This window comes from Vidua chalybeata, chromosome 4 (genome assembly GCF_026979565.1).
Source record: "Vidua chalybeata isolate OUT-0048 chromosome 4, bVidCha1 merged haplotype, whole genome shotgun sequence".
NCBI lineage: Eukaryota > Metazoa > Chordata > Aves > Passeriformes > Viduidae > Vidua > Vidua chalybeata.
Window position 1 is genome coordinate 67,159,880 of NC_071533.1, and position 27,549 is coordinate 67,187,428.

General features: G+C 44.5%; 1 protein-coding gene across 2 annotated transcripts in view; it reads right to left on the reverse strand.

Moving 5' to 3' along the window:
• REEP1 (receptor accessory protein 1) overlaps positions 1-24,028 on the reverse strand; it is a 65,768-nt gene extending 41,740 nt beyond the window's left edge. For both annotated transcript variants that reach the window (XM_053939859.1, XM_053939858.1), the window contains exon 1: positions 23,889-24,028. In XM_053939859.1, the coding sequence (XP_053795834.1) occupies positions 23,889-23,920 (32 nt within the window). In that variant the 5' untranslated portion in view covers positions 23,921-24,028. The remainder of the gene's footprint in view (positions 1-23,888) is intronic.
• Between the last annotated feature and the right edge of the window lie 3,521 nt (positions 24,029-27,549).

Here is a 27,549-nt window from a genome sequence, read left to right on the forward strand (position 1 = left end):
AGTGTCAACGCACTCCCCTCCCATTTCCATCTTTCAAAGCTTATTTGAATGAGCTGTGTACCCAAGAAAGCCTTGGCCCTTTTACCTTCTGTGCAGAAGCAGATATCCTGATCATCATATCTCCCAGAGCTTGATGTAGAGTAGCTACTCCATTTAAAGCTACAGAAATGTTCTGCAGTCTGGGCTAAAGCAAACACACACCCTCAGGATACAGAGAGAGGCAAGGAAGTGGTGACATCCATCAGTGAGTTAGGAAAAGCTCGCTTGCAGCACTAAACAAATAACCACAACAGCCTGACAGTTCTTACACTGCTCTGTGCTGGAAGTCTACACCTCTTACAATCACCTTGAAAAAGGACAAAACAGCTGCTGTAAAGAAATCACTGAAGAGTCGAATAATTGTGCAACAGGAGGCAAAAATCTAAGTAAAAGGTTAACCTGCCTAAAGAATAGGATAAGGATTAATGCTGAAAATCCTATAATCCTATTAGGCACCTCAGCAGCAGCAATCCCCAGTCTGGATCATTACATGTGCTTCCGGTCATTCTTTGTCAAAAGGGAGAGGCGGCGGCAGGAGGGGAAAGACAGGGAAAGTGGAAGTGCACTGGGGAGGATCCATAGGAGGGACTGTAAATCTGTAATTGTTTCTTTTGCAACAAAGACAGATAACTGAGGTTATTTACTCCTCCTGATGCAGTGTAAGGAGATGATCAACTCAATAAAGAGAACAAAGGCAAAAGGAGGGGAGAAACCCCCTGTATCACCAGGAGATATTATGTGGAATGGATGAACTGAATTTATTAATATAATTACATTATGCAGGATTTGGTGTTTGGGTTTCATTATTCAAGTTTACCATTAAATGACACAGGAAAGGATGAAGATTCCCATACTGTGGGGTTTCCTGCTTGTCAGGGGAATACTAAAGCAATTGAACTGTTGGCTCCTCTTTAACAAATCCTATCATATTCCAGGGGAGCAGATGCATCATCACCAAAGCTCCTTCCGTCTCCACTTACCAGGACAGCCACAGCCAGACCTGGCTGTTATATCCTTCTGTTCCTTCTCTGGATCTGCTGGAGCACTGGTCTGACCATCACAGAGCACAGGCTATCCTAGATGTGACAGTATTCCTGCTAGAGTCTAGACTACAGTCTGGGGAACAGCCTCAGAGCTGCTACCATGACCCGAGATGGTCCCACAGGGCACCTTGTGTTCTGATTTGGTGGTTTTATTTTCCTCATGGAAAAGTCATTTACCCACAAAATTAACTCTCATGCTCCATAAAGTAGCCACTGAAATAAATGGAAAGGCTCTTAGTGATTCTCAGGAGTTCTTGCCAGGACTCAAGTTACCTCCAGAAATGCCTGCACATCCACCCCCTTGAGCACTTTTAACCACAGGGGTATTTTCTGGGTAGCAACCTGCTGTTACAAATATACCAGCACGGGCTGTCTACATCCCAAGCCATCCAAGTTTTGCTCCTCTAGTTACCATGCCACCAGCAGTGTTTGGGCTGCCCAAACACTTAGAACATTGTACTACCACAACACAAATAGAACAGCCCTTATTTTGCCCATAAATAACAAATGTTCCCATTTCATCGGCACACAGCAGCCAAGATGGCAACTTCGGTGCACAGGGATGGGCACATTTAGGAATCATTGAGATATTTCCTATTTTCTCAACATATTTACTGGTTAGTGTGTGCTTATTACACAGAGAGCAGAAGCTGAGCTGTCACCATGCCAGCATTCCTCAGTGATACCACCAAGAAGGGTGCCAATAGGTTTGTGTTCCTTATTATCAGTCCTAATTAATGTTCACACAGCACCACAGGTTAAAAATAAACAGCACTGCCTTTGCACTGAAGGTTCCTGGTTGAAATCCAGCCGTCAGGGACATGAAAATAAGTAGTGCACAAGGTCAGGGAAAGGGTTAATTTGAGTCCCTGGACAGGCCAAATGCCTGATATTCAAGAAGGGGCTGGGGTGGAGGAAGCACCAGCTGCAGAGGAGGTTCTGGGCTATATTCCCTAGGAGGTGGCTCCTGCAAATTCTTTGCAGTCACTGTGCAGCAGAATGGTGGCTCCAGGGAAGTCGGGAACTTGCCTGTTCACCCTCAGGGAGACAGCTGACACCATCCCCACCTTGGGCCCCAGGAGATGTGGATACCTGACCATGCCAGACTGACATCCTGATACACTCTGAGAATACCCATGACAAAAATACCTCTCAAAGAAAGCACTGGGTCCTGATACCCCTGAGACAGATTAGGCTCACTTCAAACTCCACTTGCAACTTGAATCAAACATCCTTATGGGGCTGGTTCAGTGCCCAAGGGCAAACGTGCAGGTGTGCCCATGTCACTCAGCCAGTCATGCACTGCCTTTGCAGGTACAGCTCCACTTGCACAGCTACCCAGCACATCCTCCTGCTTTGGGAAACATTCCTCTGCACCTCCTTGGTGACCTTGCTTAGCTCTTGTGGCCTGCTAGGACCATGTCCTCACATCTGCGCTTCCAAAGAACATACACACCCCCACCAAGGAAGGAGAAGGCACACCCAGGAGAGCTCTGTGTCTAACACAAAGATGTTCTGCTTTCCATCCAGATCCACCTCTGACTTCTCAGCCAGGTTGCTACAGAAGCAAAACTTCATCTTGTTAATGCAACATAATGGCTGCTGAAACTCAGTCGCTCCTCCTGGTGTAACTGCAGGGCACAGGGACGCCCTGTGCTGTTTCTGGCCTTCCTGCAGAAACAGCAAGTCAAGGACTGTCCTTGATGCTTCTGATTTAAGCAGTGTTCATCTTCCCAAAGCAGCACATATTCCTCTCCAGTTGTCATGACCCTTCTTTGTTTTCCTCAGCCAGGGCACTCCTCACACAGGAGCTGGAGATGGCCAGGCACAAACAGGTGAAGAAACATAGCAGCAGGGATGGGTGGAGAAAATGGCCTTGGCCAGCCTGGAGCTGTCAGGCAACTACACTTGGGCCCCAACCACCCCGTGCATTTGGGGGCAGGGTGGTTTGAGAGGCTGCTCGGCAGAAGGAGACCTGGGGGTGCTGGTTGACAACCAGCTGGGAATGAGCCAGCAGTGTGCCCAGGTGGCCAAGAAGGCAAATGGAATTCTGGCCTACACCAGCAATAGTGTGGCCAGCAATTCCAGGGAAGTGATTGTACCCCTGTGCTGGGCATTGGTGAGGACACATCTCAAGTGCTGTGCTCAGTTTTGAGCCCATCCCTTCTAAAAGGACGTTGAGGTGCTGGAGCATGTCCAGAGAAGTGCAACAAAGCTGGTGAAGGGCTTAGAATACATGTCCTATGAGGAGCAGCTCAGGAACTTGGGTTGTATAATCTGGAGAAAGAGGAGGCTTAAAGAGACCTCACTGCTCTTTAGAACTGACAGGAGGTTGCAGTGAGGTGGGCTTGGTCTCCTCTGTTGTGTCTGTAGTGAAAGGCTGAGATAAAATGGCCTTAAGTGGCACCAGTGGAGGTTCAGATTAGATATTAGAAAAAAATTCACTTGAAGAGTTGTCAGGCATTGGAATAAGTTGCCTAAAGAGGTGGTGAGTCATCATCTCTGGAAGTATTCAAGAGGTGTTGGGATGTGGCACTTGGGAGATGGGGTTGGCAGCTGGACTGGATGATCTTGAAGGTCTCTTTCAACCTCAATGATTCTGTGAACTATTATATTTGTTCACATTGAAATTCTACATTCAGACTGGTCTAAACAAGACCAGTCCCCACTGTCCCCTTTTGCACACTTACTATAGCAAGAAGATGATAGAAATGCTAAAATAACTCTATTATTGATGGAGAGACCTTGTTAAATGTTGGGATTGTTATGACAATGCACATGATGCCTACTAAAGCCTGACATTCCTAGAAAAGCTACCAGCAGTGAAGGGTCTTCACAGGGCTATGTTTACATGGGTACCCTTGAGTATCATATTTAAAGTCCATTCAAGATTACACAGGTACTTAACCCTTCCCAAGGTTACTGATCCAGACTCTTCAAACTCAGGCAGAATTCTATCAATTTACACTCAAGCCAACACTTGAAAATTCTCTTTCCAGTCCTTCAGAACAGAGAATGGCTGTGTAGCTGGTATAAAAATACCCCACAGCTCTGCAGCTATTTTAGGAAGCAAATTCCTTGCAGGTGGAGGTTTACTAAGCTGGTCTGTTCTACTTCACGCTGCCATCAGCGGAGCTGCCAGGCCCGGAGCGCTGATGAGAGAGAGGAATTTGTTGTCACCCAGACAATGCTGGAAAAGGGGTCTGTGTGGAGAGTGTGTGGGGCTGCTATGGGGCCGTGAGAAGTAAACAAGCACACTGTGCCTGGCACACCCCAAGAGCTGGGAGCAGCTGCCTGTGAGAGATAGCGTTTCGTGGGCCTCGCCAGAGGCATTTGCGCTGCCGCTGCTCCTCCCTCTCCCCACACTGCAGGAGAAAACAGCCCACGGCCCCCAGCGCTGGCACAGCCCGCGGCTTCATCACTCTTTTGGGGAAGAAGAAGCAATCAATCAAAGTGTGATACTAAGGGCAATACAATCCGTGCCTTTTAGAAAAGAAAACATTCCTGTTCTGTGACCAGGTCAGATCTTCACCCAGCCTCACGGTTCCAAAAAGGCAGGGCTCAGGGTCTGTGTGCCCTGATGTTCTCCCTATCTGGTACTGACAGTATAGTTCCGGCTTTGAGAGCTTTGTTTTTTTCCAAGCCAAATAAATGGCAACTGAAAAATTAATGGTATGTTTTAGATGGGAAGGGCTGCTTTTCCTGACTCTGGAGAGGGGGATGTTTATGTGGGAAAAGGCTTTTTTAGAAGCACTGATATTATATTCCAGAGATGACAGATGGTCCAAAATCTGCATTGTGAGTTAGCCTACAGATTTATGGTAGGTTCATGATATGAAAAGGAACAGAAAAACTTATAACCTAACCAAACTAATTTCTATGCTAAAAAAAGGTACAAACTATGGATTGCTTATCAACAGAGAAGCTCTGCATTATTTTCATAGAAAAACACATCATGTTGAAAGTATTATTTTGGAATTATCTTGACTGCTACTATGTGAATCGCCTTTTAGGAAGAGTAACCACATACACAAATCCCAATTGAAAGCATAATCCTACTAACATTCTCTGTATCTGAAAACTCAGTTCAGGTTATGGAAGACTTCCACCATCAAACCATAAGTGCTGTAAGGGACTGTGGAAATGTTGAGTATCCACTGTCTGAGGAAGTGGCGAGAAACACAAAAGTTCCTGTTCATCTACCCCTCACTGAAAGACAGCTTTAGACTTCTTGAGGTGTACTCATGGGACAGAAAACAGGAATAAACAATTAAATGAAACTATAACACATCCAAATCAATTGCAACAAAACCTCCTTAGAGTATTGTTACTTCAGCTTCCCAGGGACAGAACATTACTAGACATGCTTAACTAAATGCAAGGAATATTTCAGCTCAATGTAATTTCAAAATTAAACCAGAAGATCTCTTTGGCCCAAATACTCAGCTAAAGCAATTAAAAATATTGACTTTCCATGAGTTACCAATGACTCAATCCACTGTAACAAATCAAGCAGTACCAAGGTTGCTGTGAGCATCTCTGGGTCTTGGAGCTCTCCAGAAGCTCTTGGAGGAGGACAGAAACCCAGGACAGATCTCTCCACTAGCTGAGGAGAGCACTTGGTCCAGAAAAAGGTGTCAGGCATAGTCATGGCCAGCTTGGTGCCAAACAGCCTGAGGTGAAATCTCACTACTGTTCCAACCCCCCTGCTATGGGCAGGGCCACTTTCCATTAGTATGGTGGATATGGTAGGTGCTGGTAAATTAACAGTAAGCAGCAAAACTCCTTCCATCAGGAGCTTTCTTACCTCTCTGAGGACTCCAGAACATTAACCAGAAAACCCAGAAGACCAAACATTTTGAGGGACCAGACTCACTGAAAACAAGTGGGACCCAACTCAGTCGTAACCTCCAGGTTCCAGAGTCAATATTTACTTCTTAGTTAAGTAAACAAACTAACAAATAACCCACACACATCTTTAAAACATTTCTTCTCATTTTGATAGCACATTTCAAAGGAGGATTTCAAAGTGCAGTACAAATATTTTTTATGTGAATATCAAAGCTGGTGGCATTACTACTGATTTCTGATTATTTCTATTTCATTAGTGGTTTATGTCTATTTTAAATGATTAAACAGACATTAAAATCATAGAGGAATAATCATATCAGGACATGAACAGTGCTCAGTTTTCAACTCCAGTTTTAAAGCAAGAGTGTAGGAAAGCTAAGGCAAGATGATTCTACAGGTAATTTCAGAATATTCAGCCCAGCTCCATGCTTTGGTTAGCACGGGTATCAGAATGCCACATGCTAAATATAACAGCTGCAAAATTGCCGGGAGTTCACAGGCCATGAAAGTTTCTCTTTCTGGCCCACACACACAGATCGGTATTTCTTCTGGGTACTATAAACATTTTAGGGAGTGGCTGGGTACCTGCTTTCTTACTAGGACCTGCATAATTTTTATTTTAAAACAAAGGAAAACAAGAAACTGTCATACAGCTTGAAAAATAAAGGCTTCTAGTCTTTTCTCACAGGTATTTGACTAGGGTTTCTGGTGTGAATTTAATAGAGCTCTTTCCTCCAGGGTCTTTTCTCATTTCATTCATCCTTTTTAATCCCTCCATTTTATACAGCTAATAGCAGCATTGTAATGAAATGCATGGTGCAGCTGAGATAAACATGAAGGCAGAGATCTCCAGCTGGAGCTGAACTGATACAGAGCAGTCACCAGTCTAACCCAGACATAAGGGAGAGGAAAGCAGAAGGAAACATGCCTCTGTTTTGAAGCCATGGACCACTAATGAATAATCAATCAGATCTGCTGGCTACACCTCTGAATTCAGCTTCAACTACCAGGACAACTCTTTGCCTCTAATTAAAATAAATTAGAAGAAAAATGACCATTTACTGGCTAATCCTAAATCATGGTGTTAGGATAAGTGGTACAAAACAGCAGCTGTGAGAGCCTAAATAATACCCTGACCCAGCACCTCTCAGGGCTGTCCCAGGGCAGCATCAGCCCCACGGGGGTGACACCCATCATGACACGTTATGGGAGAGGCTCCCCAGAGCACTTCACAGACTGGGGGTGGTTAGTACAGGGGTATGAGACTCATTATGGGATGCACGGGCAGACAGTGGACTTGGGCTCACACAGGGAATGAAAAGCACACCAAAATGACAGCCCAGTGGCACCTCTTGTTTCACATCTTCTCCTTCACATACTCATCCACAATGGTCATGATGTACCTACTGAACCTTTGGAGCTCCCCTTGAGAACATATGGGACAGGCAGCACCCAGCCCTTTGGCTTCTGAGCTTCCATCAATAATGCTCACTGCAGAGCAGGAGCACTTCCTCCAGGGTTGAATCTGGAGGAACTGGACTCACCCAGGAGCAAAGGAGCAGAACCAATCCCCTGCCAGAGATAAATCATGAATCCCAGGCCCCATCCAGCCAAATTTTCAGTATCTTAATCTCTGCTTGCTTACCCTTGCTTTGAATAATTCTTTTTTATATATATAATGAGAGTTTACTTTGCTGCAACTTGTTTCCATTGCCTCTCCCCCTTTTGCTGTGCCTCCACAAAAAGCCTTCTCTGTAACAATCCTCCTCATCTTTGAAGACAGCAATGACATCTCCCCTTCACCATTTCTTATTAAGGCTGAACAAACATCCCACTCATCTGTCAGGGTGCACCATGCACTCCAACCCTCTTCCACTGGACTCATTGCTGCCAGGGCCGTCCTTCTACCAGGGAAACTCAAATGGGATACTCTACTCCAGTCAGCAACTGTGACATCCTCCCACAACTTTGAAATAGAGGGGAATAAGCACTTTCTTCAACCTGCTGGATAATCCTCTTACTAACCCAGCCCTGTGTCGACATCGGGAAGAGAACGGCACTACATCATTCCTATTGTTATAGGTAAAAATGATCAAGCCGAATTTAATAATTAATAAAAATATATTTTTATTTCGCGACCGAGATTCGGTCCGAGATAGCCACAATCAAATCAAAAGGTCAGTGACGAGCCCGGGGGTCGGCGCTGGGTGAGACACAGGTCCGACCTCTACAGCATAGGGTCTCCTATGTTCACACCGACCGTCCCGTCCAATACAGACTATTCTGCCTGAGGCAGAGTTCCTTTTCTTCCTTTCAGAGTCCCACATATTCATGCGCTTTCTTTTCTCCACGTCGAGCTGAACAAAACCGTGTCGGGGAGCGATGTATGCCCATGACTGAGTTACTGGAACTCGGCATTGAGATGTATCTCTCCGATGGCTCCGGCTACCTCAATCTTAGATATTTATCGAGTATTCATCGCTTGGGAGTTCCTCGGATCACCTTGGAGAACGACCCATCTCCGGGCAAGCTACGTTCATTCGTTTGCAAACGAGGTCCGCCTCCCTCTTGTCAGCGGTGGTTTCGACACACTGTGAAGCAATCTCCCGACTCTGGCTTGCGTGCTTAAAACCTTATAGTATTTCTCACCAGCACAACATATTATATATATATATATTTTTTTTTTTTATACGCACGAATTATCCAAAATGCACATAACACTTATGATCAGAGGTACAGCAGTGCCAAGGATCCACTCCCTGAATGATGATATTCTTCCCTGCTGCTTGGAGAACCTTCTTCCTCAGCCCCACCGCACCCTCTCTTTTGCAATTGGTGCTGTCCCCGAGGAGCTAAGCTGGGGAATACCTACCTGATTGCCAAGGGAAGCATGAGAAGGACAGCACCACACCATCTTAACTCTGGGACTTCACACAGAATGGCTGCTGTTAGCAGAGCTTCAAAAAGAGGGGTAGGGAGATGAAATGAGTATTTACAAACAGTGCTCTAATTCTCTTGCTTAGCCATTTTTCGCTAGAGGAGCCATTTAGCTAGAGGAACAGCTAGATTTCCCTTATCTCTACAGCCACATACTCACAGACAAGGCTTTGTGTCATTAACTGTGCAGTTTACTATAACGGTTTTATGGTAATGTTGTTGCATGATCTATTCTTACACAAAGCCATGAGTAGAGAGGTCATTAGCAGCTTATTTGCCCCTATGCCAAACACTATGGCCCACAGTACATATCTGGATTTAAAATGACACAACCTTTCTTCTGCTGGAGCTGGGAACCTCACAGGGAAAGTGAATTACCCATACATGGCTAATACTCATGCTATGATAATTTTTAAAAAGATCAAGGGCTTCAAAGCCTTGATCAAGCTACAATTGATTTAAAGGGCTTTCTTAAATGACAATCTCCTCCAGAGCCCCTAAATTCATCCTTTAGAAGTTGGAGAACTGTATCTTCAGGTTAAATGAAGAAAGATTAAATGAAACTGCTCCTAAGAAAAGTCATACTCAGCACTGTTGAAGGGTTGACCTATGTTAGTATCAGGACAAATACACACTCCAGTGTCCAGGAATCTTTAATTTTTCTGATCTAATCATTCTAAAAGGCTTTTCAGGGCTGTACTTGAGGACACAGCAGTATCCTCGGCACAGAAATACCAGCACCTCTGTAAGCCTTCACCATCTTCATTTAGTTCTCTCCAAGTCTTTACGAAATAGCTGAGTTCTCAGATCCCCTTTGTACATTTTGTACTTTGTACATCAGCCCAGCTGAGCATTCCCCTGGTTGGACATCCATCATGCAGTGGTGACACACAAAAGCTGCATCTGTTGTGCCTTTAACTTTCTTGGGTTGGGCAGGATATTGTCACTGTTTCTGGCTCAGAGCATACCAGCACACGGTGTGGGTGGGCTAAGATACCCCAGGTGGAGATTCAGTTGCCCAGCCTCCAAAATTCATGCCCATCCTCTCAGTAACACTTGAATATTGCCCAGAACTGCAGCTGAAGTTAAATACTTCTGACTTGCAATTTACTTGGCAGGTGCATGGGACAGATACAACTCATGCAATTTGTACAGAGCATTCTAAAATATCTTTGGTTTTTATCAACAAAGAGTAAATACGCACAAGTGTAATACTGGAACTTAGACACATTTCCTTAGCCACTCTGGGATGTCTCTTAAAATGCAAGGCTTCTCTTCTGAACTTTGAAATCTATCTACATCTATTTCATTTTCCTACATCATGATTCACCTCACAAGTGAATATACTTCTGCTACAAAAAGACAATTCCTTCCCTATTCCTCCCAAATAATTTTATCTTTTTAAATACCTCCAGGTTTTATATTCCTTGACCAATATTTAATTTATTTTTAAATTTCTGATATTTTCCAATCTTACCATAGCTTCTCCCTGAAGCTTAACAGGTTAAATACTTTCCTGTTACACCAAAGACTAGATTTCAATCCCTGTAATATTTTAGTAAGTGAAGTCTTTGGGTCTTTAACTAAAGGTAAGAGAGAGAAAGGGGTTTCTTTTTACAGCACAGCTACTACTCACCTACATTACATTTTTTAAACAACCACCTATTACCTAAAGTGCACACAAGACTCACTAGCAAGGACAGGTATCTACTGAAGCATTTCCTGGCACAGAGCTCATATTGAGAGCTTTACAATGACATCTGACAATTTGAGATTTTGGGCAAATAGAAACCTAGAGTAAAAACTTTCAGAGAAGGCTGAGATGACAGGTATCTATATGTTCCATTGTACCATGCTGGAAAATAAATGGCTTTCACCACTGGAAATCAGCAGCTTGATCACAGCCCAGGCAGTGTGAGATCTAGAAAGAGAAGTTGCATTTTCCAGGCACTGCTTCTGTGCCACCCCCATCATTACACAGTGAGACAATCTCACTGCGAGCACATCTTAGCAATTCCCACATTTGCTTGCTTTTTCTTGTCAGGTGATTTCTTGGAAGCAATTACAGGAACATTTCCATTAAAAATAAAGTATCAGGCAATGGTTTCTCAGAAAAGAGCAAGAACACAGCCTTACAGGTTCAGAGTACAAAGCAAAATATCTGATGCCCACAGATATATGCAATATATGCACATATTCTAGAAGTTGAAATTTAAAATCCAGTTTTACAATTTGATGAAGACATCAGGCTTTTTTAAATGCCTCAATACAGCAGTAGTGCTATCCATATACTCAATTCTCCTCCTGACAGAAGATGCCATGTTCCCATTTGCATTCAATTTTGATCTCTCCTAGACTTTTCATACATCTCTGAATTTCAGGCTTTAGCTGAGAGCCCTAGAGAGTAAAAGGGATAAGTCATGCTGCTCTCTTCTAGTCTGCATTTCCCCAAACACAAATGTGTTCAGATCAAAGCCTGTGACACAGGCACAGCTCCATTCCTACACCATGAGAAATACCACTTTGTCTCAGGCTTGGGTAAAGAGCCAGTGCATTGCACAGTTCTGAACAGAAGGGGCTTTGCCTCTCGTCTTTCTTTTGGCTTAGAGACTTGACCTCTTTCCCATTCTCACCTTCCCTCTCACACATTTACCTTTCAGCTGGCAGCTGCTCAAAATATAAAACAAAATATAAACTGAGGCTTAGGAGCCAGATGAATACTTCACAGAAATAACCTGAGAGGAAAGTAAAGGGGAAGACAGCCAATTCTTCAAGGACCATTTCAGAGATTTCTAAAAAAGCAGCTGCTTGAGAAGGCAGCTTGTACTTTTTGTGGGAACACCCACACTGCATGCTATCTTATGTATGTTCTTCCATCATTTCTTATTCATTAATACTGCTGGGTTAAATGCCACAGTCCAGTGTCTGTCCTTTCTCTCAGGCAAGGGGATTCACACAGGAGGATGATGATGTTGCAAGTGCCACTCTAAATAAAGCACTGCTATTTTGAAATGAAATGGTTAAACTGTTTCAAACACATGTAGCTGTATAAAATGTGTCTGGAGAATTGGATTTACACAGACTTCAGCCATTTATGGCTTGGCTGCTCAGAGTGAGGTTTCTTGGTTTCAAGAATATACATAAATTATAATAGTGTTTGAATAGGGACCTGATTTGTTACAGCCAAGTATCTGCAAACCTCAGCAGAATAATAATTGAAAAAGAATGCTGAGCTATTCCAGTGGCTGTATAGCACATCTGAGTGCAAAAATCTCAGGACACACTATATCAAAGAGATGAAAATTATCTCATCTACAAGTAAATCCTTGGAGGTGGGGGTATGATTTTACAGAATGGGTTTACATGAGATTAAATATGAATTACCACAAACTACATGGAAAGCAGACTGGTTAATTTTAACGTACCATGCAAAATCAGGCATAGTATTTATAAACTTAAAATGCATGTCCTACTTCATGGACAGCAGGCAAGAATATTTCAGTGGCTGTCTGCAGTCTCTCAAGCAGCTCTGCTGATTTTGCAGTGATCTAGGAACAATATGTAGAAACAGGCAGAGGGTGTGTATCATCAATCACATGTGTCACATCCCCTCAGGGCCTGGAAATGGCTGTCAGTGAGCTGCTGGCATGTCCAGCTCTGAAAAGTCTGCAAAGCAGCACTGCTTTAAGGTAGGCAGGATCAGGGATGAGCTCAGAGCCAATGGCAGCAGCCATGGTTAGCCAGCACCCTCTGTAACAGAGCTTCACACAAGGGTACAGGCATGAAGCATGAGAGATTACAGAGCTTCTACCTGTCTGATGTGATTAAAGTACCTTTAAAAATATAAATGCCAGGGTGCAATAAGGCAATCGGATTCTTTAGATTGGATCTAAAGAGAAGATGGTCATGTTCTTCATCCTCAGCTTTCAGTGGGTATTACCACTTCTTAGACAAAAGCTTGATAGTGAAGCTCATCAGAGCTCCAGAGGTGAGGTCAGAGGTGTCTTGATAACAGGCTTTGGGATGGCCCATTCGATTGGCTTGGGTTGCTGAAGTGCAGGTAAAAGCCATATTCCTATTTAGTGATGAAATTCCCAATACTAAAATGAAAGGATCATGACAGAATCATGCTTCTAAGAGCCCTCTATCCTTGCCCTGTCACCATTCAAAGGGCAGCTTAACTCAAAGCTTCATTGAACTGGCCAACTTCTGTCCCATAATATTCCATTTTCTAGGATGCAGCTGGCACCCTCTACAAGGCCCTCGCCATTCTGACCTACAAACACAACCTTAGGTTTCCCACCTGAGGAGATTTACACCACTCACTGACCTCAGCAAAGTAGCACCATCTGACACAATTTGAAGCCCTGGTATTGCCCTAGGGATGAGAAAATTATTGATGTTTGCATTGAAACAGCATTTTTCAGGTATTTATTTAGTTTGTCTGCAGAAAATCCAGCCTTGATTCTTCAGGTTTACCACAAGCCAGGACTGGGATGTTTTTGTGGCAGTTCTTGCTAAAATTTGGCAATGCACCCCTTACCCTACTTATAAGGGCAAAATAGAGAGGCTGTATTTATTCCAGGTACAAACTTTCCCCCCCTCCCCCATTATGTGACTTCTTTCTTAGTTACATTCAGAAGCTTCCTATTGCATTCCATCTTTTTTGTTTGGAGGATCACAATTCATTTCACACAGATTTTGTAACTCATCACTTGGCCATAAGGTTTTTCTAAGCACATAACATTATACATTACAGTAGACGAAAAGAGTTTGTGTAATTCCTGATGGATTGAAGAATCTCCAAATCTTCTAATGTGTGGAATGTGTGGTTCCTCAATTATCTCTAAGTGTTCACCATTAATTCCCATCTTAGAGTCAGCTGCAATCAGCTGTAACAGACCAAACACAAGGATCTCGCAATGCTGTCCAAATACTGATGAAAACAGCTTTACTGAGCACAGTGAGATGGGAAATCACAAGCAGACACCAGGATAGGCAGTAGAACACAAGGATTTTTGCAGACCTGTTCAAAAGGACCACAGAAGTCTCCGTTGCAGGCTCATGACAGTTACAGCTTTATAAATATCCAGATATGGATGTATCTGTGAGGTAGATTATATCCTGAGAAAACATCATTAGACCTCAGGTTCTCCATAAATCATTAGAGTCAGCAGGGGATTGGTTTGACTGATTGCACTCTGACAGTTCTGAAAACAGGTGAGCACAGTATAAAAAGCATGAGGAAATTCCTACAGCATTTACGGAGGAAACAATTTGCTCTTAGTTCAGTGTTTGTGTTTTTAAGGTATATTTTAAAATAGCAGCTTCCTCTCTGCATTTGATCCTATGAGATAGACCCTTTCTGTATATAGGACAGCAGAGTGTGTTGCCATGGAAACTATTATGATCTACTTAAATTCAACAAATCCAGCCTTATGGGGTATATTCCCCAGAGTATCTCAATTTAATTATTAATGTTCTTTCTAAACAGCAACATCTTTCTGCTTTGACCAAAATCCTTATAAGCAGAATGAAAACAGTAAACCTGGAAAGCAGAGTCCTTTGTTCAGCTACAAAACAGGTACAAATAAGCCAGGGAAAATGCAAACAGCCTCCAGGGTGCCCTGACAATGTGCTTTAACTCAGACCTAGACTAATTGTTTGAAAGGGGGAAAGTCTCATTCAGTGCTTGTGTCCGTCATGCCCCTGACCTCTCTGGTGTGATTTCCAGCAAAAAATACCAGCTAGGATTGTGAGCTTTTTTGCAGAGGGACTTAGTGGGATCTAAACACTGACCATCAATTCATTTTCATATAACTACCTGCCTTGCAGTCATTCTCAAGTCAAACCACTCAATCTTTTTCCATGAAATAGGTGACTAAACTCAAAGCCTTTTAGCCTTAGGGCAGCTCCAGCATCCACCTCTCTCTTTCACATGTCACCATGAATTCTGCAGGAGCCAGATAGTGTATTGAACCTGATCTAACACCAGGGATAGTTTCTTGTGGGTCATATAATCTGAGTGGCTCATAGGTTTAAGTTTAGATATGCACAGACCACGTCCTCCCAAGTCCACAGCAGAAGAGGCAGCAGGACAAGCAGAACCCTTCCATGAGCAGAATGAGGCTCAAGAGCTTCAAACTGCTCATCCACAAAAGGGCCTAAGGCAAAGCATGACCCAGAGCAGTCCTGTGGGAACTGCCCAAACTAGAACAACAACCTCATCACAAAGGCTATTTGGTGGGACCTATAGCTGGAGAGAGCAGGCCTCCTCACATGCTCACAGCAAGTGTGAGAGCATTTGTGCTGAAGACATCAAGACAAAGGTGACCATGAAATATTGTGGTGAATGGAGAAGGTCATCTTCCTGTGATTGCTCTGCTCTTTATCATCACCAAATGTTTCCCATCTGTCCTCCCTGCAGGGATGTTCTTCCTGAAGTGCCATACAAGATTTCTGGTTTCACTTCTCTGTGAGTGCTCCTCAGGGACTGACAGCCAGGAGAGCTCTGCCACAGAAGAGGCTTGTCTACATAAAACATCCCAGAGCACCCTGTGACTTCTGACCATTGGCTTGGAAATTTCAGCTCGGAATTCACATTTACCTCACCCCTCCAATTCTCCTCCACTGGGGGACCCTCATGCCCACATCAGGCTCTGCCATGTGTAAAATGGAACTGAAGTTTTCATGGGCAGAGATTATCACTAAGACTATTTTACAGTTACCAAATCAGCAAAGAATAAATAATTTGCCCTCTTCCCACAGGGAATTTACAGCACTGCACTGAATCTAGGTTCTTGGTATTCTCATACAAAATCTGCAGCACAAGACCTTTCCTTGTATGAGGCTGGTTATTGGTAATAAGCCTCCCTCACAACATGAGGCAAGAAATATCGGGCAGTTTTTGGCTTTCCGGTGTAAACATTTATTTATAGGCTGGAAACAAGAAATAGAATAAATGAGTTGAATGAAAGGAAGCAGCAGTATGAACTCAACAGAATTGAAGTGTTTCTCTTGCAGGAGCTGCAACTACTCACTAATGCTGATAGCATTAGACTGCCTGGTAAATTCACAAGCAGGTACACACATGGTCCTGGCGTCCTTGGGATCTGTCCAAAAAAGCACAACATTTCAGACATGAGGGGCATCCTTTGTAGCTCCTCATAAATAAGATCTTTAATATTGGTTTTGTTCTCCTGTAAAATTTGCCATTTTTGGAAAGCAAAATATTACTATTGGCTCCATGAGAGAGAAAGGGGAAAGAGAGACTGCAGCTTTACTGACCAATTGATGCATTCCTTCTTTGAAACTGGATGTTTATTTGTCAGCAATTAGTGCATGAGCAGTAAGGGATGCAGCAAGCAGCATCTGAAGAAACAAGCCTTTCCTAAGCATGACACCATTTGTCCCCCTGTCACTGCCAAGAGTAAATCTCCAACTTGACACCCAATCCTCTGCCTCCATATAAATTCCTGTCCCTTCTGAAACATAATCCTTGCTCTTCATTTCTACTTACTGTACAACTAGCTTCTCTCCTTTGATGCCATCCCTGCCCTGCTTCTGGCTCTGTGACCACTTTTACCAGCCTGCAGATCACTGCTTTACCACCCACAGCAAGTTAAAATCCCTTGCCCTCCCCTTCTCTTGCAAAATGTGTCTGCAAGAAACAAACAGCAGGGACTCTGCTAAGGAGTTATGCCTGTTCTGAGGCTCACAGCAAAAGATGGAGTGGTTCTGTGTACAAATTCTGGGAAAGTACCACCCATGCTCTGGCATGGTGCTCCAGGTCTGGAGTGCCTTCCCAAGTCCTACCTGTGGCATGAGCAGGTGTGTCCTGTTACCTCAGTCACTCTCTTCAAAAGCACACAAGTAATGGAAAGATAAAACACAGTCTTCATTTTGTCACTTCTTCTAGCTCTTTCTCACCACTCTGCTCACCATCTGTTTTGCCTGTATTTTATCAGTTTAAATTCTGTCTTACTACATGCATGTGAAATGCCAAATCAGAGCATGAACACCTTACCAGCAAGAGTATCACAGAGAAATTACTGAGGAGCACAGGATCAGTCTCAAGAATGATTCATCTAGAATGCAGAATTGCATGTGTTCATACCTTATTTATTTTTCTATTACTACAGAACTTAGAAGAACCAGCTAGAGACTAACCCCCACTGTCTAGGTGTTGTAAGATAAAAAATACTAAATGAACTTGCTGCCCAGAAGAGTTTGCAATCTAAGTCGCATACCAGTGATAACAAAGTATGTGAGACCTGCCCTGCAAAAAGCAGCATGTGATTGACTTCAACCATAGAGGTGATCTAAGGGAGATTTTGCCATAGGAGCCTGATTACATAGGTGCATCCCATCATTAGGCCATTTCACCTCACAAGACCTACCTGAAATCTGAGTGGCCCCAATCCAGCCAAGTGGACAAGCCAACAAAAGGGAATCTAGACTCAGATCCTTGCTGCCTAATGAAGATATAGAAGAAATTTTGTCATACAAAGATTCTGCAGCAATCCAAACTGGCTAATACTTCTGCAGCTCTTAGGTCTTCATCCACCTTTAGCCAGATTAGCCTGAAAGTCCCCAAGGTATCAGCTCTGCCTGCTCAGACAAGGAAGCAGAAAGAAAAATGCAGTGCTCAGCATTCAGAAGCAACTGCTCAGGAAGTAGGAGTTGTGATTGTATGTTGCCTTCCTTCATCCAATTTGCACCAGGCATTTCCCCTTGACCCAACAGCTCTCCATGCAACACACAACCCCTGATGGAAGCTCCAGTCTCACTTTGTTAACTGCACTAAGAGCACATGAAAGTGTTTCTCAACCTTTCCTAATCACTGGACCATCCAAACCTTTGAAAGAAACACACAGTTTATTTTATATCCCACTGTTCCTGAAGGACAGATGATAAATAATAAGTCACATGGAATTGGCAAAATGTTGAAATGCTAATATTTTACAAAACTGTAATTCAAGAGATATCATTACAAAACTTCTAAATAAAAAATGAGTAAAAAGTGGCATCTTCTATCTAAATCAGTCCGTACATAACTGCCTGTATGAGGGTTTCTGGTTTAGAGCTGAAACACTGACTGATGTTTTGTGGACTGCCAGCCATCTGTGGACCACAGTTCAAGTACCTTGGATCTAAATCTCCCTTTTGTGATTAGGAAACCAATTTTAGGCAGCATGACTTAGTAGCCTGTATTAAGCAGTCTGGCTCTTGCTTTCTGCTGACTGTTACTCTAAGGACAGCACTGAGGATCTGAGAGGGAATAGGTCAAAATATTTTGGCCTTTGGTTGTTTGACTGCCTCAGTAGCACTTATTTAAGTTGGTAGTTTTGCTGTATCCCTCTCACACCATCAAAAATCCATACAAAAGCCACACACATATTTCCTAACTCCCTTTATCAGGTTCCCTTTTATTAATTTATTGAGCAAGGAGTCTGCAGGAAATATGTTACCTGCTACCCTGTGGAATACTGTACACATCACTTGATCTCCATGTGTCTTGGTGCCCTTACCCATACAATGGCAGTAAAAATCTCTCTAATGACACAACAGTAAATTATTGCTTCCAAGTGCCTTAATACAGTGAATGGAAAGGGTCCCACAAAGGCAAAATTCTGTACAAAGGCAGCTGCAAAGTCCAAGCCCCTTGGCTATATTCCATAGCTGCCAGGCTGGTAAAACATCCTTTACCACACCAGAACCAGTAAGATCTGTGATGTGCACACCAGAAAACCTTCCCCGTTGGGGCCAGGAGCATTTCCAGCACATCTGTGCTTGGGCAGGAGAATCTGGGTCACGGCTGCCAGAGCAGCAGGCAGTGCTGTCCCCTGCAGCGTGATCCCACGGTCACATTTCATACCAAGGGCATGGCAAATGTCACACCTGTGCTGGGTGCTCCTCTGTCACTTACTGTCACCAACAGGTTCTGCCCCCTCAGCAGAGCCAAAGGCTGCAGCAGGGATGCACATGAACTGAGCTGGCAGCCACAGAGACCACGTGCTCTTCACATGAAGGACAGCAGCAGTGCAAGCCTGCAGCCTCTGTTTTGGAGGCATTACACCACTTCTTATATAGGTAAGGTTTATCAGTAAACTCTGCAAGTATGGCAGGGGGTCTGCCCTTCCCACTTCCCAGCTCCAGAGCACAGAAGAGTCTACTGCAAACTCATCCCACAGCCTTGGCTGGCAGCTCAAGCTGCACTTTGGGTCCTTTGCTGTATTTTCAGATAATTTTACACTGCTGGTGTGAGGCCTGTAAACAGCAACCTGAATTCCTCATGTCACCTGCCAGCACCAAGTAAGTAAAGCAGGCTGTGAAGGACCTTCACATACATGATGTATGTCAACTAAAATGCAAATGCAGATGTATCAATAACCAATACATGATATGTATCAAGTGGTAGCATCAGCTGAAATGCTAATGCTGATGTATCAATAACCAACAGCTTGAATCTGTGCTCTGCTTTTATGAGAGCAGTCCCTGCCTGCTTGAGTGGATCCTGTCTCTGCCTCTCATAAAGATAACACAAGTTATCATTTTCTACCTTCAGATAATATCCATGATATGACTTTTCGTGTTTTGTTTCATTCATAAATTTCTTCAGGCTTCCCATACACATGAGAAGTGGGAGGAGGAAGGATCTGCTAAGTTTCTCTAAAATGGAAATTCTTTACATATACAAAGATGAAATCAATGTCTGACTCAGTAACACTATGCATTGACACCAGATGAGGATGGGGCGGCCAATCTCACAGCCTTGCTAAAACAGCATCACAATAACCAAGAGCTAGAAAGCTAACAAACTGTAATAGGGAAAGAAATCTTATGCATCACGTTAAAGAATTCTTTGGTTCCACTTTGATTTTGTTCAGAATCCAACTACTTCCAGGGACAGCTGGCACACAGGGATGGGAATTCCCAATGTGATCTAAGGCTGCCATTTTCTTTCACATCAAAACATAGATCAGAGAGGTCATTAATGGTATTTTGATTTAAAAGAAAATAAACGCAGACAAAAAAAGCATAATTAAGGCTGTGGACTTTCACCATGAAGAACATATTTAATAATTTTATATTAATTTGCAATGCACTTCTAAGCTTTTCACAGGAGGAATTCAAATGCCTAAATCATCACACAGCATGATATCATCTACTGATAACCTGTCTAACCCAGCCTTGTTTCTACTGACATTTCCTTCCTCTGGCACGTGTTCCAGATTGAAATTCTTTCAACAGGCAGTGTGATGTGTCTAACTTTCAGAATGGGAGCCAAAAACCTTTATATCTGTTCTGTATGATCTCAAGAACATAAACCAAGTTTCATGTTTCTGAGAAAGGACAGGATTCCCATGCCAACACAATAGGCTGCATTTATACACACCACTTTTAACTTCAAAAGGCCTGTAGACAACAGCCAAAAGTAGCTATCCAGGACTGCCAGAGCTGTGCACTGTAGCTGAACTGGTCTGCAATAATAAAGACAGATCCCAAGTCCTTCTCCTAGAGAGGCCTCTACCTTTTGAGGCAATGAATAGCAATAGCCTGTAGTTGGTAAGACAGACCAGTGGTCCCTTCTGGTCTGCCTCAGGGAAGATAAATTCACAACAGTTCATTACACTTCACAGATGAGGAAACTGAGATACAGGTGCTCCAGGATGTCCTTTGAGATGTACTCAGAGGTGAAGAATAAAAAAAGGCTGTAATTAACCCACAAATAATGATGTTATTCCATTCCAGTTATTGTGAGAGACATAGGAACAAGTCACTCCAAGATGCAACAATTGCAATTCCAGTGATCACAGGCATCCCTTGGTGGAAAAGTCATCTGTAATCCACTGCCATGAGAAAATATCCCAATTTTGTTCTCATCAAGATGAGTGAAAAAACTGCCTGGGCATAGAATGAGAATTGAGCTCTTAGAGGAAAAAGACATCCAGGGACACTATTATATTTTTGTTTCACATTTGTACAGTACCTAGGGCAGATCCTGAACATAATATCCTTGACTTCAACACACAGCTATGGCAGAGATGCTACTCTGAATGTATAATTTCTTTTCTGAGGGTTCCCAGCACACAGCTCTGCAGGCAGAACAGAACCAGCCAGCACTCTGGACACAAAGCCCAAACACTAAAGGTGAAATGAGGTAAGAGAAGGTTTGCAGTGAGCTGCCTGACTTCCTGCTGAAAAAGGTGAAAAGTGCTCACAGATTTTTCTCCTTCAATGTTTTAGAAATAGAAACTGCCAGGACAGAACCAGTAACGACCAAATCAGAGACAGTGGAAGCAGCGAAGCACCAAAGAGACAAAGCAAAGGCTTGCTTTTTATTTAAAGCCCTTTCTGTTAGCTGAGTCATATCAGACATAGCCCCTGTGGAGATCAGCAGAAGTCATAAGAGCACAAATCAACATTCACAGTATGACTAAACCACACCACACCACTTTCTTCATAATCCTTATCAGTTAATAAGATTTAATGAAAAAACAACTACATAGGCACAAGCAGAGGGGAAAAAAGCCCAACCAGGTGGTCATTCTACTTAAGCACAGCTATCTGTACTGATGGATCAACTAGTGATTCATAATGAGATGGGGAAACCAGATTAGATAGATTAAATTGTTGCCATGATCCTAATCTGAAAACCACTGTACACCAAGGAGTCAGGGATCCAGCTCCCAGTTACTCTGAATGGGGGCAGGTCTGTGCTCTGCTGCAGGGACATGCTGGCTGTCTGGCCTGTGGTGGGATGCACATACCTCTTGGATGCAGGAGCAACTTGCTCATCACCTGACATTGAACCACCTGCCCATCTTTGCTTCATCTAAGTGTAGCAACAAGCTCTCTTGTGAACATCCTTTTCATCTGGCAATAGGAGTGATGAATGGAAATGTCTTTAGAAATAAAAAGAAAATGCTCTGAGAGTGGAAAAGATCAATGTGTAAGGGAACCTTTCCACAGACAGATCTGCATGGTGTACTGCATCAAACTGGAGGGCTCCTCCATGTCAGATACCTTGGGGTATCCAGGATCTGATGGAATGTAAGATTATTTATACTCTTCTCTTTTTTTATACAATGCTACCTCTAGCAAATGGTGTTTTAAGCAATACTCTAGTGAGCCCAAGTTTCTTACTGGGATCATAACAAACCAGCACTTCCTGGTGCAAAATATTCTTAAAGGATGGATGTACACTCCACTCTGGTGGAATGAAGGTGGTGACCAAGCTTGGCTTGCCCTAGGTTTCCTTGCAAAATTCTTACTTATTACTGTGACTACTAAATAATTAATATTTACACTGCATATTCATTATTTGCTACTGAAAATGCAGCATAACAAATAACTGGTACTGCCCCCTGCACAGCTGAATCCATGCTGTAACATGTTATTCAGGTAACACTGAAGAGAACAGGAAGGTCTGTGTGCTCAGCTAATTACCTGACTGGTCAACTGCTCCAGGTCCTGCCCCCATCAGATTTTTACTCAGTTTATGGGTCTTAGATGAAATCATCTGTGTAGATGTGCATGTGCTGAGACAAGTAAGTTAAACTGCCACCTCTGTGTAGACATTCTTTGTTCTTTAGGATTTGCTGAGTTACATGGTAATGTGGGTTTTTTCAAAGTGGAAATTAGTCTAGTAGAGAAGAAAGAAAAGCTGCCTTAGACAATACATGCTACAACTCACATTGCTGGCAGAGATATCTGCACGTTTATACTGTTCATATTAAAACTTTAAAATATTTAACACTCTTTCCCAGAATGAAGTGCAAGCCAAATAATGGCTAGCTGCAGCTGAATCCAGATGACAGACCTCCAGGGACTAAATTTAACTCTAGAGCCCCCTAAAATCTTCACATCTGACACTTAATGTCTCACTGATACAGAGACATAACTAACATGAAGGTGAGTTTTCCTTTTGATATTTCATTTACATGGCAAAAGAGACCTTGAAAATGCTTTTCTGGAAACATGCTGATGGTGCAACATCATGGCACATTTCTTTCAGACAAAGAAAGTGACAGGCCCTCGCAGACGCTCTAAAATAACTTAAGAGCACAACAGATGTCCTCCTGAATCTGCAGGAGATGCATCTGTATGCATATAATTGTGAAAACTGGCAAATTATTCATCTGATGCCATATATTAACCTTCCCCAGTCACATTTCCAGAAGGGAGATCATCCATCCTGCTGCCCCACCTTAAGACTGTAATCTCCCTCCTCCAGGAATTTTCCAAATGGCATCAAAAAAATGCCTTTTTCTCCCTAATACTCTTCTCAGATGGGGCAGATAAACATATACCTCGAGCTTGCTCCGTTTTCCCCTGTTGCCTGTGAAAAATTTCCAGGGAATTTTTACATGTATTCCCACCTAGAGCAGTCTCAGCCATGGAAAAGCTGTAGCACAAGTGCAAAGAGCCACACTCGTCTTCTCCCAGGCTGACAGGTTAAAGGGAGAGCGAGATCGTCTTTTGAGAGGATGGGCGGCAAGTCGCAAAGAGGAAGGGAATATCTGATATTTCTTTTGCAAAACAGACAGAAGAAAGCGGTGGCGGCGGCTGGGAGACCCCGCGGCCGCCTCTCCCACGCCCCCTCGCGAGCCCCCAGCCGCGCCGAGCCCGGTAACAAAGCGCCGCTGCCCAAATCCATGTCCATTTTCCCACCCGTGGATGCTCCATTGCCCCTCCGGACCCCGTCCGCCGAGCGCCGGGCGATGTCACTCGCTGTCTTTCTCCCCTGTCACCTTGCGCTGTACAGCGCAGCAGCGCTTTACCCTCCACCCCGCGGTGATTTTCTCATGCTGGAAAATCCCATCTGACCCACCTACCTCCTGCCAAACCCGCCGGGCAGCCGAGCGCCCCGGCCCCGACAACAACCTGCTAAATTTAGCCCAGTATCCACAGCAGGGGCGAGCGGGACCGGCGGCGCGCACACCGCGCACACACACGCGCGGACACGCGGGCACACCGGGCACACGCCGCAGGTGCCGAGCGGCAGCTACTCACACCACTAGCCTGGAGATGATCCATGAGACCATGGCGCTGCCGTGTGCCGCAGGGCTGGCTCTCCCGGCAGGGAGGGCTCGCCCGGTGTCCTCGCCCGCTGCCGGCCGCCGCCCGAGTGCGCGGGGCGGGCGGCTCGGCCATCCGGCCCCGCAGCCTCAGCGCAGCCTCACTGGCGGCACCGCCCGCAGCCAACGCGCAGCCGGGCCCAGCCGCCCACACTGGGCAGGGCCCGCAGCCGCCCCCCGCGGGAGGAGGAGGAGGAGCCCCCCACGCTCCTCGCTCCCGCCGGACTCCCCACCCGGAGACCCCGGGGTGTGCGCGGAGCTTTTGCGTGCGGAAGGGGTCCCTGCCCCAGCCGCGGCACCGGCAGGTACGAGGGCGCTTCTGGACCACCGCAGCCGAGCAGGACGCGAAGGAAACCCTACGGACTGTTCACATCAAAGGAAAGGCAAAGCTAAGGCTCGGGGGTCGAGGAGTGTCTTCGATCAATACAAAGAGAAGGATTTCCCCGTTTTCCCACATCCCCCAAAGTGTCCAGCCACAACCGACAAAGGTATTGGCCACGGGATCCAGGTAAATTCCCATCATCATCAGTGATGACAAGCAGGAATCTCTCCTCGACGTCACTTTTCATTAGTGGGTCTCACGGCTGTCAAGTCCAATTTCCATGAGGAACAGCTGCCCACACACAAAACAACATATGTTGGCTTGACCTGCAGGTTGTTCTCTTTAAGTTTCCTTTGGGTTCTTTTCCTTTCTTTCACTGACACGTGCCAAATGTGGTTAGATTACCTGAAATCATCCCCTCTGCTTTGGATTTCCCCTTCTTCGTGCCCATGGCAATTCATGATGAGGTTTTGACTTGTAGTAATCCTGAGATCTAGAGCTTGCCACCAGAGCAGCCCCAAGCTTTACCTGGAGGTTGGTCTGTGGAGCAGCTGGCCTGTTTCTGACATTAGGTCCAGGGCTCCAGCCACCCCTGTCCCTGGGTGCACTGCAGGATCTTCACCTCCATGCCACATTGCTCTTTCTGAAGACTGGGCATCTGCAGCAAAGTGTCCCCATCATTCTGAGACAGCATAGCTGAAAGATGCTGAAAATCTCATGTATTGCGAGTAACCTGGGAAGAACTCTTGCAAGGAGAGACTGAACGTTTCAAAACAGAGGCAGCAGTTCTAGGAGCTGATCGCAGACATCCTCACAGCCCTGTCCACAGTATCCAGCTCTTATCATAGAATGGTTTGGTTGAAAGAGAACTTAAAAGTCATCTCATTCCAATTCCCTGCCATGGGCAAGAACACCTCCCACTAGACTAGATTGCTCAGAGCCCCATCCAGCCTGACCTTACGCCTCACCTTTCTTCTGCTTAGACCAAAATCCTCCATAACAGGATCACCTTTTTTTATGTTCTCTGGATTTGGTCCCCAGAAAATCAATACGTCGAGGGACAGTCAGACCAACAACTCATTGCCTTCGGGTAAAGCTGCAGGCACAAAGAGACACGTAATTAAAGTTATTAAAGTTCAGCACCTCTAGAAATTAAATTTCGGGGAAGATGCGCGCGGCTGCCCTGCTCCGCTGGCCGCAGTGGGTCTGTTCCTCCAGCAGGGGGAACTTCCACGCCGCGCTGTGACCGGTAACGCGCCGACACCTCCGCACCGCCTACAGCAGCGCTTCTGCTCCCAACGCCGGAATTCTGTGTTACAGACGGGCTGCGAGCCACAGCTGCAGGTATGGGGCCACCACGCACTCTTTCCTCAGGGAGTGTAAAGGCCGAGAGTAGCAGCATCGCTCCAGCCAGCGCTGACTGCTGTACAAGCACCACAAAGGCAGGGCAGGGGGGCGTGCTGCAGTAATCAAGTATAAATTAGCCGTCTTCTCCAGGCATGCTTGCTCTAAGCGAGAACTGCCTTCTCTCCAAAAGAAGCCATTAGGTCATCCAGCCCAAATTCTTAAAGCAGTGAATCATCCTGTGGCTGTCTTGCTTGTGTATCGTAGCCAAATAAGTACTTGGATATCTGTTATCGGAGATTTTTCCTATGTCAGGATTATTTAGTGTGAGCTTTTAGACTGCATGTTGGCAGACAATCCACAACTTTGTTACAGTTAATGATGGGATATTATCAAGTACAAGGCATAGATCTCTCTGCAAGAATATTTCTGTTATCACCAAAGTACATAAAACTTGCCACTTAGTACTTGCTGCATATTTCAAGTATAGTACTTGGTGCATATTTCCTGGACTAACAAGAGAAGATATTGGATCATAAAGACAGATAATACAGAGGACAACACCCAAAGCTGCAGTAAAATGTTTTAGTGCTCAAATCATAACTCAGCCTCGTGTCCTCTTGATTCGTTCCAACATTGAGCTAAGAGTCATCTCAGAGACTGACTCAGTGAGGGTATTTGGGGGATTGCTCCTCCCAGCAAGTACATCCAGCACTTTTACACAGCACAATTTATGGTTAAATTCATGCATATTCATTACATTCCTTGGGATAGGAGTGGTTATACAAATTACTTTTCAGAAATCATTAACAGCATTAGCATATGTGACACGCAAGCACAGTGTACTCTGGTGGTCGCACAGAGGAAGGCTCCGAGTCTTCCTCGGGGGTCGTATCGATGAAGGCCGGCAGTCTTCCCCACTCTGCCCTTTTCACCTTTCTTTCTGAAGCATGCGCAGTCCTTCGCTGGCTCAGCGTTTTCTGCTGACAATGGTTTTGTTTCTCTTATCTTGGCAAGGTGCATTCTGTTTATCTTGACAAGGCTAAGGCGCATCCTGCTTCTTAGGCTTGTGATTAATATTTGTTGACTCTTAATAGTTAACTCATGCTTACATGAGTTAACTACTGATCAACTTCTTTCACTCTTGCCTCCTTGCAGCCTCTTCCAGCTCACCATGTTCACTGCACCAACTCTTGCCAGCTGCCATTGCTGCTGACCCCACTGCTCTTTCCTGGGCAGCAAACCTCAAAAAGATTAGTGGATATTTTTTTCTGGCTGACAGCAGTCTCTGACAGGGGTAAGCAGGACATGGACCCTTCTTGTGCTGCTTTGTACACAGATGGCACAATCACTACCTGATGACTGATCTTAAGCCCCAAATGTACACAGATAACAAGGTAATCTGGTGATGGCAAACCTAAGGAGCCTGACTGTGAATGCAGGGAGCTTTACTTGAACAGCTGTTTGGTAAACAGAGGGTGAAGGAGAGAAATTCAGCTCCACTAGTGGAAGGGTGACAATGCCCCCTACCTACTCCTCATGGGCTGTGTCTTAGGACAAGTCACACAACTCTGTGCCTATGTGACATCCCAAGCATCCTAGAAAGAGGCTTTGCTTGAAGAAAGTCTTCCCTTTGTTGTTAAACTATCTCATCCAGTCTATAAAAAACCAAACCAAACTGAACAAACAAAAAGACTCCCAAAAAACAGAAGAAGAGTTAAAGCGTTAGGAACAGATATGAATTAATTTATACAGCCAGCTCAGCAGAAATGCCATCCAATGCTCATGGAACATTTTGGAACTGCTTTAGCAGTAGAAGATTTGGCAGTGGAAAATCCTACAAAGATTGCACCATTAGATGGTCTGATTTCTGTTTCTTCAAAATATAAAATAAATCAGCTTTGTTACTGAAGGCAGATCCACCACCCTT